Below are 12,135 nucleotides of genomic sequence, written 5' to 3' on the forward strand. Positions count from 1 at the left end.
AATCATATAAAAAGAGATGACGTGTAACTCCTGGTGAGTTCCCACTAAAGACACGCTTGATAAAATATTGAGGTTACTTTGGCTTTTGGATAAAGATGCAAATTGCTCTGTTTTGGATCTAACCTAAAATTTTTCCGAGCCGGAAAATGACTTGGACTCTCAGCGGAGAGAGGTTAGACTGCTCTCTTTCAGCTGCTAGTAGTTCCTAATTTCTGAATGGTTGGTTGATGTCTTCAGTCATAATATTGCTTGCTTTTATGCAGCTGAAGCAGAAATGTTTTGTCAATTGTAAACTCTAGGGGTTTGAAAAATTACTTTTAAAAACTATTTAAAAGTCTTTTCATTTCAGACCAACACTTTGTAGCTGGGAAAATATGAATCATCTCCCTGATTAACTTGGTGCAAAGTCTCTTAGGAGAATTAATCTATGATAATCCAATTTTTTGTAAAAAGACATCTATTGCTGGCTAGCTTCCTTATCCATGCTGTTTTTATGGGCAGCCGACAGATTAAAGACTGGAAAGTAAAACTATGAAAGCTAATTTTTACATGCTATGCAGGCAGTGTTAATAACGACTTGATAGGGGACCCAAGGCACCCGAGTGAGCAGTTCAAGTAGACAAGACAGTGTGGCTTACAAGGCACTGATGACACTCTTATTTTTATTTGACATGGCTTTCTTTACATACCTGTTCTGACAAAAGACCCCATAGATCAGAACCTTGTTTGTGGCTTTTAGCAGAAATGAGCCCTAAATATTGGACGTAGTTAAATCACCTAAAATACATTCAGGTGCACAACAAATCAAAGACAGCTTTCATAATGTTAATCTCATCCACTGATAATAAGATTGCTAATTTAGGAAAGTTCCTATTCAGAATCTGTAAGGCAGAATCCTGAGCTTCTGGTAAGGCATGCACCTTTCCCTCTGTTTGGGCAAGGTGAACTCAGGAGGCTTTTTGCAGTTAATATCTTCCTGTACCTATGCTGTCAGTGTCTCCTGAATTTTAGATTCTAGAGGTGAAAATACATCCTGTCAATAGAATTGAAGTATAACCTGAAAGCAAGTGGGACCATCTTCAAAAGCAGTCTTAAAGAATCACATTTTAAGACTCTAGAGTGTAAAGGGCAAAGTTGTCAGTAACATCTCTCTCTTTACTTGAATCAAAATGAGCAGTCCAGTTATTAGAATGAGAAACTTGCTAATTATAGAGGCAAGAGATCAGTTTCTGCACATTTTTTACGGGCAGTTTTGAAAAGCCACTGGCTGGAGAAGCCATCTCTTGCTTTTTAAATGGCTGGGTTCTGAGGTTCCTTATTTGAGAGAGACTAATTTATTCTGAATGCTGCAGTTGTTTTTGGATGTAGCCCTTATTAGTGCTTAAGGGAATTTTCTTGAGTTCTTTGATATTGGGAGCCATCTCCATGAAAAACGCCTTTCTTCCTAAATAGTGGCCATATGCATGGAATTTACTCTTCTGCTTTAAAGCCTTGTTGCTCCAAAGAATCACAGGAACAGGAAGTGATCACGGGGTCTGTCATCTCCCTACTATTTCAGGACAGTTTTTACAGTCCAGTGGCACGTATTGTCTGGTCTGGGAATGCTGTTGCATAATCTAATAGATCTCATTGTGAGACATTTTTCTGATTCATTCTAACCATTTTCTTTTTTTTTAATGTCCTCACTTTACATCTTTTTTAATATCTTCCTTGGGGCATCCTAATTCTTTTCTGAACAGTATTTACATCTTTAAAAAAACTCTCTTTAACTGAGCCTCTTTTGAATTGCATAGCAAAGCAATCCAGATTTACTTGTCAGGGATTTTTTTTCCTTAGATCTTACCCACTAATGTTGCTGTAGTCTGAACTCTATCCAGTTTGTCAGTCTTTGTGGTAATGAGGTGTTCAGATCTGCATGCAGTTGTAATTAGGATTAGGCCTGTGCGAGTAGGCAGCTATTCTGGCTTCGGATCTGGCCGCTTCGGATGCCAGCAGTCTGATCCGGAGCTCCGGACCGGGTTCCTGCTTCAATCTGGTCAAAGCGGCTCTGAGGCTTCAGAGCCGCCTCGGAGATCCGGCCATAGGATATAATGGGGAATCAATGAAATATCTATAACTTTGTTGTTTTTGTCTGATTTGGATGAAACTTGCAGGGGTGGTAGCTTCTGCTGAGAGCATGAAACCTGCCAAGGTTCAAGAAGATCGGTGCAGGGGTTTGGGGGGAACTGCACCCCAAATTCTTGAAAGCAAAACTCATGTCACGTTGCTAATTAACTCATAACAACATTAATTAGCAGGGATTAACACCTACAAAACCACAGACTAAAGAGAGGAAATAATCAATACAGACAATCAACTGCCCCAAGACAGACGCAGTCAGTTGCACAAGCCCCCATGTCCTGAGTTTTGCCTGTCAGCAGCTAGGGGCGCAGGGCCCCAGAACCCCCCTGCACCGATCTCAACAGCTGGCAGGCGTCATGGCTGGAGCAGGGGCCGCTATCCCTGCAGCTTTCATCCTGCTGCGCCTTAACACACAGTGTCACCCATGTCATGAGTTTTGCTTGTCCACAGCTTGAGGTGCAATCCCCCCCATCCCCCTGCACTTATCTCCTTGAAACTTGGCAGGCTTTGTGGCCTCCCCAGGGGCCACCACTCCTGCACTTTTCACCTGCATGTGGTGTAACGCATACAAATGACATGAGTTTTGCTTTCAAGAATTTGGGGTGCAGTTCCCCCCAAACCCCTGCACCGATCTTCTTGAAACTTAGCAGGCTTTATGCTCTCAGCAGAGGCTACCACCCCTGCAAGTTTCATCCAAATGGGACAAAAAACAACAAAGTTATAGATATTTCATTGATTTCCCCATTATACCCTATGGCCAGATCTCCGAGGCGGCTCTGAAGCTTTTCCGAAGCCAGCTCTTCAATCTGGACATGCTGCTTCGGATGCTGAAGTGTCCAAAGCTTCCCTGGATCCAAAGCACGGTCCAAAGCTTCACACAACCTTAATTAGGATCTATAATTACACTGCCCTATGATGAGCTTTCATCTATGTAGCCCAAAACTACATTGACCTTTCCATTAGTTTACAATACAGTATAATGACTAATGTCTAACTTGCTTTCTGCTATAACTCAAAAGTGTTTGATTTATTTTTCACATGAATCTTTATTTGAATAATTGGGTTCTTTGTATCACAACTAAATAAAACTATTTTCACCTGGGTTAATAAAAGACACTTGTGTCCATTACGGTCACCTGCCTAACTTGGTGCTGTTGCCCTGTCTACCTTAGCACCATATTCATTCAGAGTTTTCTTCCCTTGGAGTAATATGTTTCAATTTATGTTACTAAGATGCTCTAACATTTTTTCTTTTCATCTTTAGGGACCTTAACAGTGTCAATTGTGACGAACTAGGACCTCTGCCGCCAGGCTGGGAAGTTAGAAGTACAGTGTCTGGAAGAATATATTTTGTAGATCATAATAACAGAACCACACAGTTCACAGACCCAAGATTACATCACATCATGAAGTAAGAACCTTGCATGATAGAAAATTAATCTCTTAACGTTAGACTCTTGAAATACCTTAAGAATCATTGGCAGACAAGGTTCCTTGGGTGAATCTGATATCTTTTATTAGACCAACCCAAATAGTTGGAAAATAATTATTAAGCATCATTTACTTTTTTCTTCATAATCCGTACATTTAATGCAGTAACTGTTTGGGGCAAGTGTCTGTTTTATTGAACTTACAACTGCATTAGAAGGTATTGTTAGACTGTTATGTTCATAAAGCTCTTTATGTAATTAGTTCTCTAATGGAACGTCATAACCCTTCACAAGGTCTCAGTCTTGGAAAAATGGTACAAAATATTTCATCACTGCCCAGTCAGCACTCAGTATTACCCAGATGACATGCCTTTCAGCATCGTTTTGCTGCATATCACTGCAACAAAAGAATGAATTGGGAAGTACTGCTGATCTTCACTTGCATATGCATATGTGCACACCCTTAATTCCTTATAGCTGCCAATTAAAGATAATGGGGTTTATAGTGTATTCTTTAATTAATTCATATTCCACTTGTGTTGGGTATCAATGGAAAGTGGGCCTGACTAGTTCTTCCATCACTGTTACATAGCACCTGTCTTTTTCTTATGGGTATAAAAATAAGTATTTTTTTTTTTTTGTTTCATTCAAAGCCATCAATGCCAACTGAAAGAGCCCAGCCAGCAGCCTTTGCCTGTTCCAAATGAGGGGTCATTAGAAGATGGTGAGGAGTTACCTGCACAAAGATATGAAAGAGACTTGGTACAGAAGCTAAAAGTCCTTAGACATGAACTCTCTCTTCAGCAACCCCAAGCTGGTCACTGCCGCATTGAAGTGTCCAGGGAAGAAATCTTTGAGGTATGTAGCTTTGTGCATCATGATATGCAGATGTGGAGAGAGACTACTGGAGTATCATTTCACAGCATATGGCGTTCATTTTTTCCTGCCCTCAGACGCGCTGACTGAAGGAGGTGGAAGCTCTCATACAACAGACTTTTCAGGTGAAGAGAACGTCAGCAGCCCAGGTTCAGATGTTGGCTATTAGGCGATGGTGTTATGGAAATATGTTTAGTACATACAATGCAAGAGGAAGTCTGCTAGTGGTCTTAGGCTTTTGTGTAGCCTGGTTTGCTTCAGTGAAACCTGTATACTTTACGGCAAAGTTGATCATTGAAAATTCTCAGCTACTCTAATTTTAGATATCATCCATCCAAACTCACATTAATGACAAAATGATTTTTCTCTTGGGCATATTCCTTAATTGTAATTCCAGGCCATCTCTGTCACTTTGACATTTTATGACTTGCGCATTTCAGTCATGTAAAGAGTAGCTTTAGGGGAGTCTCTTATTCTAGGCATGGATGACATTAATAACCGTTGTATGTCAGAAAACAAATTCAGAATTAAAGCCGGTGTATATTTCCTTCTGTTTAACACTAACGGGAACATAATTGGAATACACATTGACCGTGAAAAATATGACTTGATTACACTATGGTTTATCTTGATTCAAGTAACAGTGTATTTTGTGGTGGGTTTCTTAACTCTGTATATTTATGTATAGGAGTCATATCGTCAGATAATGAAGATGAGGCCAAAAGACCTAAAAAAGAGGCTCATGGTGAAATTTCGAGGAGAGGAGGGCTTGGATTATGGAGGAGTGGCAAGGTCAGTCTTAAATGTCTTAATCCTCCTCATCTGGGATGTTTTAATTGTGAAATTGCCTTTAGTGGGGGCTAGTGGCCCATAGCTGATTGTGATAGATAAAGAAAATAATCTGTTTTCTGATTTGCTGCCGGCATTACTAACAGCACCTTTTACCTTTCCCTGTTCCCTCTCCCACAATAATACTTTGACTGTCTTCTGTCCGCTTAAGTTTACCTTCCTCCTTGTGATTTTTCTTTTAGCTTTGCCTTCGGGCGGTCTTTCTTTGCTGATAATGGCCAGTCTGCATCTTAGTTGAATATTGGTTTCTGACTGCACCTTTTGAATACTTCAGATTAAAATCTTGCTGTCATCTGACTCCTAATTACTTCCAAATCTGAACTCCTTTGCTTGTCCAGAAGGGCCCTGCTCTTGGTGTGTATGCACATGCACTTTGCATATGCCAGGTGGATGTTCTCTTTGCTAGTGGTGTCCAATGGGTCCCCTACTGTGCCCTAGATGTCATCTTTCTTCCTCTAACCAAAGAAGTAAAGGGCAGACTGGACCCACCTTTCTCTTGTCTCTAGAGCACTAGAACAGTTACTGATTTCAGATGAGACCCTCTAGCTGAGCCCCTCAGCTTCCACAATGAAAACAGTGTCTGCAGTAACCAACTGGATTCACTGACAGCCTTTCCTTTGGCACCAGCTCTTTGGTGCCCTTAGTACCTAGTGCTTCTGTATGTTTTTCCTGGTACCTTTGGACACTAAGAGGCCCAAGTGCCAGAATTATCCTGTGTGACTGATGCATCTGCAGTTCTGGCAAGACTTTCAGTCACTGCAGGCACAGTCCCTTGATATCATCTACTTCCACTAGCCAGATAAAAAAAAGAATTGAAAATTTGGAAAGAGGTCCAAAACCAATGATGACTTTGTTTCTGGTATGCTCAGCCTCTGTCACAGTAGGGGCCCAAGTGCACAAATCATACACATCTACAGTTGGATTTTTTCCCTAGAACCATAAGGTGCATCAGACAGAAGGGAGAAAACAACCTTCTGTGAGTAATGCATCACTGGACAAACAAAGGGAGTCCAGAAGCCTTGTCTCGCCTTTCCCTAGACACTTCTCTTCCTCCTCCTAAAATGCCTTCAGGCTCATTAGTAAATTTGCTAGGGGTAGTGCATATCTTAACTCTCTTTGCTTGCTCTCAGAGGTGTAAGTGTAGCCTAGCTTTCCCCCTTCACTGCCTCTCTCTGCAATGATTAAAACAGCTGAAGAATGTATATTGCGCAAGCTTGCTCTTTTTTGATTGCACTCAGTTCCATTATTTAGGAAACAGGTGAAAAGCATGAGTCATGATTATATTACTCCAGCTCCTTATTAGTCTCTCTCACTGATGCTAATTCCTGGATGACACTTCCAGAGTAATAGTCTGCCTGGAAATGAGACAGACACTTTTTCAGGCTTTGAAGTGAACTTTGTTTCTTCTCCCTGCCCCACTCCCAATGAGGCGGTACAGATTACTAGGCATTTTATCCAATATTTAAAATGAAATGGTTTAGAATTTGACAGATTTGGTAGCAAATGTATTGATAGTGAAACCTGTGCTGTTCTGAAACACTGCTTTGTTTGGCAGAGAATGGTTGTATTTACTGTGCCATGAAATGCTGAACCCCTATTATGGACTCTTCCAATACTCTACAGACAATATTTACATGCTACAAATCAATGCAGACTCTTCTATCAATCCTGTAAGTATTAGCACTGGGGGAACAGCATGCTAGAATAGGAGACTGAACCACTACTTCTGTGTGAAATTGTCCGACTTGGCAGAAGAGGGTAAACAAAAACGCACCCAAGTGGGATAAGACCATATTTACTTGAATCAAAGATGAGGCCTCCCCCCTGGTTTTTGACCTTGTGGGGCAGAAAGGCCCTGATCTTGGATTTAGGTACAAGCTGGGGACAGGCAGCTGCTGTGGCTCTGGACTCTGGCCCTGTCCTGGTCTTGGGGTCAGACTCTGAGATGCAGCCACTGCCTCTATTCTCCCCCAAGACCTTTGGGGCCAAAGTTTCTGCCACTGCAACCTCTGCTGCATGGCTGGGTGAGCACCAGAGTGACCATGTGCTCTGTGCAGTGGGTCTGGAATAGGAGCCAAAGGATAAGAGGGAAGGGGAGGCTCAGGGAGGTGCCAGGGAGCGTGGGGGCTGGGGTGCACAGGCAGCAAGGAAGGGAGAGTGGAGGGACACATCACAGGGGGCAAGGTGTGGAGGGACACGCAAGGTGGGGGTCAGGCTGCTTGACTTCGCATACCATCTCCCCTACCACCTGCCCCACCACTGCTTGCCCCCTTACTTCTGCTTGCCCTGCTGCAGCAGTGGGGGAGACACAAATTTAAGATGGCCCTCCAATAATTAGATTTTATACATGGAAAATTATAACACATTCATCTTTTTCCATTTATAGAATCTAATTATTCCAAGATGGTCTTAAATTCAAAGTTGTCTTGGATTTGGCTAAATATGGTAGATAATGAGTTTTAGATTGAAGATTAGGATGTTTATATGGAGCCAGCGAAACCCAGGGAAATTGAATTTTCTTTCCAGCTGTATTGAAACTTTAATGTGGTGTTTGGTGAGAATTTTTGGTACCACTACACACCCAATTCTGATACCTTATGCATGAATGAAGATAATCTTGACCAATGAGAGTTTGGGGAGATATTAAAGTAGCATCACTTCCTGAGCAAAGTCCAATCAGTGAGTAGTGATACTGTGAACCCCACCCTCTCGGCTGCAGCCAAGTCCTTGTCTACACTGATTTCTAGCCATTGGTGCATTACTGCAGACCTCCCCCCGCACCACTCAGTATAGGTAGGGTTTTATACCCGTGCAGCATAATTTCTCTGGCTGCAGTGAATTCATTGACTAAGATCTTGCTGTTGATGTGTTCTCATTGCTGCTCATTGAGAGGAGGATGTATTGGGAGAACTTTGGCAACAGGCTGAAAAGCAGAATCATCCTGCTTCTTGAAAACCAAGGCAAACCTCTCAGCCTGAAAGGCATATGGATGAGTGGAAACTAGATTAAATAATCCCTTGGCTAATTTTCTTCAGAAGAAATTAGAGATAATGTCTAATTGACTAAACAAATACTAGTTCGACAAACATTTGATTTCTTTGAAACTTCCCTTTACTTGCATTTCTTTGGGTTCCTCTCACTTTTGAATTTCAGCCCTTTGAGAGAGAATTTGGGAAACCTAGCCAGAAGTTGATTTAGTTAATGCATTGGGTATCATCTGCAACATCCAGTTGTTAAATGGCTCTGGCATTTTAGCAGGGGAAATGGTGACCCTTGGTGCGCAGAAAGTTGGCTGTTAAGGTATTACTAATGGCATAAATATAGCCACGAGGTGTCAGCACTGGGCTGCTTTTCCACTGAATGATTCTTTCTTTTTCCTCTGCAGGATCATTTGTCTTATTTCCATTTTGTTGGTCGGATAATGGGTTTGGCTGTGTTCCATGGACACTACATCAATGGGGGTTTCACAGTTCCCTTCTACAAACAGCTGCTGGGGAAACCCATTCAGCTGTCTGATCTAGAATCTGTTGACCCAGAACTACATAAGAGTTTAGTTTGGATTTTGTAAGTACTATTCATTTGTAGCCTAAACTGTAGAAGACTTGGAATCAGACTTCTTTGGTGATAGTAAAATATTCCACTAAAAGAGATCCTGCATGGAAAGCAGATTCTGGGACTGATTTAGCATCCTTCTCGTTTTGTGTCTGAGAATTGGATGTACTTGTTTTTATAAAAGCTTTTCCTCCCGGCTCAACTCTTCTTGGGAGATCCTCCAGTGAGTCATAAGTTGACACTGAGGGAGGTTCATTCTTTACTTTGCAAATTATTGATAACCAAATCCAGCATCTGTGTGGAGTTGTGAGGGAGGTAAGCTGTGAGGAAGCACGTTCTTGTTTGTTAACTAATGCATGCAGGAGGCCAAATTCTGACCTCATGCTAATTTAGTTCTCTTGTGACTTGAGAGGAATTTAATCTAGGTTTGTACGCATGCAACTTGGAGCAGAATTGGGACCTCTGTGTTTGACAAACATTTAGATGTTCTTGGGTCTAGTCAGATATATTTGGAATTCTTTCAGAGTTTTCTTGGTCATAAGGAAAAGCATTTTTATTAGCACAGTGTTAAATTTAGGTAAGAAAATTGTCTCCTTACTAGCAGTAGGTGCCACAGTCATAGTGAAAAGGAAAAAGTAGTGTGTTATGTTGGGCTTCTGAAAACCCATTAAGCTATTTATAATTTTGCAAATGTTACATTTAGCATTTGTTAAAGCCACAGTTGGACAGCTGTTACGTTTAATGCATAATCTAACTTTCCTTGATTGCTAAGTTAGTAAATGAAATTGGTGTGCACCAGCAAATACTTTCTATCCAAATCTTTTTATTCTGTGCCTTTTCATTGACAGAGAGAATGACATCACCCCAGTGCTGGACCATACTTTCTGTGTAGAGCACAATGCTTTTGGGCGTATTCTACAACATGAGCTCAAACCAAATGGCAGAAATATCCCAGTTACAGAAGAGAACAAGAAAGAATATGTCAGGTATCACAAGGCAAATTTGTTCCCTAAATGTGATGAGAGTTTTGGAGAATATAAGAATTCATCATGTAGTTCTTGGACATAAAAAGGGCCCTAAATCTGAAGGGTCAATTGATCTTGATCTTTAACTTTGGGCATTTTTATTGGCAGATGGATTAGGTACATGGAATTGTGGATTTTTATGGCTCGGAGATCAATCTGATCAAGCATTTTTAAAACTTCTGCAGGCTCCCCACCCTCCATTTAACAGTGTGGGAAGAGGAGGACAGTTATGACCTCTGCACTGAGAACGCATCTTCTTGCCCAACCCATCCCTTAATGCAGTCTGTGGGATTTCATCCAGTGCCTCCTATGCAGCGCCCCATAACTTGATGTAACTAGATCCCATCTCTTAGAAAAATGTCCAGAGAAAGTTTGAGATCCCATCTATCTCAGGTTCATGAAGCAGGTTCATATTTCTCCCTTAGTTGTATATTATATGTATTAACTCATTGGTGCTGGCAATTGCCTTCTGTCCTGTTGCTGGAAAAAGATCAATTGCAAACATTATCAAAAGCATCTTGGGATTAGGTTTCTTTGCTAGCATTAGCAAGAAAATGTAAAGGGGTAATGGAAAGTTATCGCTTCTCATGTCCTTATAAATTAGATGTTTTTCCAGAAAGTTGTGCGTTGGAGGAGGAGAGACAGGTGGATAGGAAGACACTGTTTGCTAGGTAAAAAAATGCCTTTTTGAGGCATTTTAAACATCAGTTCACTACTTTTTCTCAGCCTAGGAATACAAATCATTTTAACTGTAGGTGTAATGCTACAAAAAGATGCAATGACCCACTATGGCTGATCCACAGTAACTAGTAGGGCTGACTTCTCTCATCTGATTGTGTACAATGTAGTCATCTTTTATACGCCTTCTTGGCATGCTAATGTAATTTATCTGAATGCTGCAAAAATAAAGTGCACCTTGGAAAAGGCTCACTGCCTGTTTTTGTGTTGAAATGGAACTATTAAAAAAAAATGGACCAAAATGTATCATTTGAAACCACATTAGTTCCTTGACACTGTGCGCTAAAATTATTTAGTTCTGCCGATTCCTCAGTTTTGCTGAGTGTTACATCCACTATACTGCTAACCACCTGTTTTGGGCTTTTACCAGGTTGTACGTAAACTGGCGATTTATGAGAGGAATTGAGGCGCAGTTCCTGGCTCTACAGAAGGGCTTTAATGAACTTATTCCTCAACATCTTCTAAAGCCTTTTGACCAGAAGGAGCTTGAGGTACCTGTTATATTAGCTCGTGATAACTTCATTTTTTCACCAGAATGACCTGTAAAGCCAGTGTTAATGTAAAAATTGTTTTGTCTTCTTCTATTCTGATGAATGAGATGCCAGAAACTGTTCCCTGTTTGCACTAAAAATGTTTTCTGTAATGTGTTGTACAATAGCATTATGGAGGGGACTGTCTGAAATAGAAGACAGCAACAGTGGTCCTTTGTTTTCCTAAACAAGGACCAAAAGGGGACAGACCCAGTCTGAGTGGAAATACAGGGTATTATAGACTGGGGCAACCAGTGCCAATGGCTAGCTTTGTAGTGCTCTCAGAACAGCAGTTGTGTAACTCTTTTCAGGTAGTGTCATTTATGAAAATGGAAAATTTCAAGTGCAGGTTGTAGAGTGACAAGGTTCCTTGGGTGAATTTGATATCTTTTATTAGACCAACCCAAATAGTTGGAGAATATTTATTAAGCAAGCTTTCAGGTTCAGAAACCCTTCGTCAGGTTGTAGAGTGAGACATTTACTTGTCTTTAATTTAAACCTGAACTGTAACATTTAGCAATCTTTGTAATACCAGGCTAGTATTTGCTGGGTTTTAGTGTACTTGAGTTGCTCTCTTAGGAATAGAATATATGTTCTTAGCTAGTGGCTTATGGACCATGGGTGGGCCTAGAAGTACTTGCTAGCAACTTGTGGTCCGTTAACTAATCACATGGTTCTCACTCTTTTTTTCAGTCTGCTCAATAGTTTTAAATATTTTCTGTTTTAACACTGACTGTAGTTGCCAGAATAATGTTCATGTGTCTGTATGGGAAGGAAAGTGGTCCAAAAGCCATAGCATGAGAGAGCCATTAAAACAAAATCATTGACAAAATGTTCTCTGGACCTTAGCCTATGAATTTTTTTCTTTTTTTTTTAATATAGTATGTTATTCATTTTAAGCAAATGCCTCCTTGGATTAAAAAATAACTGAGCATATTTGTCATTCCAGCTGGTTTGGTCTATAGTACCTTCCTCTTCTCAGTACTCTGCAACAGATATTCACTTGGGAAAGAG

General features: G+C 40.8%; 1 protein-coding gene across 1 annotated transcript in view; it reads left to right on the forward strand.

Moving 5' to 3' along the window:
* Positions 1–12,135, forward strand: part of SMURF1 (SMAD specific E3 ubiquitin protein ligase 1) — a 36,487-nt gene that overhangs the window by 17,351 nt on the left and 7,001 nt on the right. Inside the window, exons 9-15 of the mRNA XM_006023976.2 lie at positions 3,386–3,532; positions 4,205–4,409; positions 5,116–5,219; positions 6,832–6,946; positions 8,662–8,840; positions 9,677–9,814; positions 10,962–11,082. Of these exons, the coding sequence (XP_006024038.1) occupies positions 3,386–3,532; positions 4,205–4,409; positions 5,116–5,219; positions 6,832–6,946; positions 8,662–8,840; positions 9,677–9,814; positions 10,962–11,082 (1,009 nt within the window). The remainder of the gene's footprint in view (positions 1–3,385; positions 3,533–4,204; positions 4,410–5,115; positions 5,220–6,831; positions 6,947–8,661; positions 8,841–9,676; positions 9,815–10,961; positions 11,083–12,135) is intronic.

Source organism: Alligator sinensis, unplaced genomic scaffold (genome assembly GCF_000455745.1).
Source record: "Alligator sinensis unplaced genomic scaffold, ASM45574v1 scaffold402_1, whole genome shotgun sequence".
Taxonomy (NCBI): domain Eukaryota; kingdom Metazoa; phylum Chordata; order Crocodylia; family Alligatoridae; genus Alligator; species Alligator sinensis.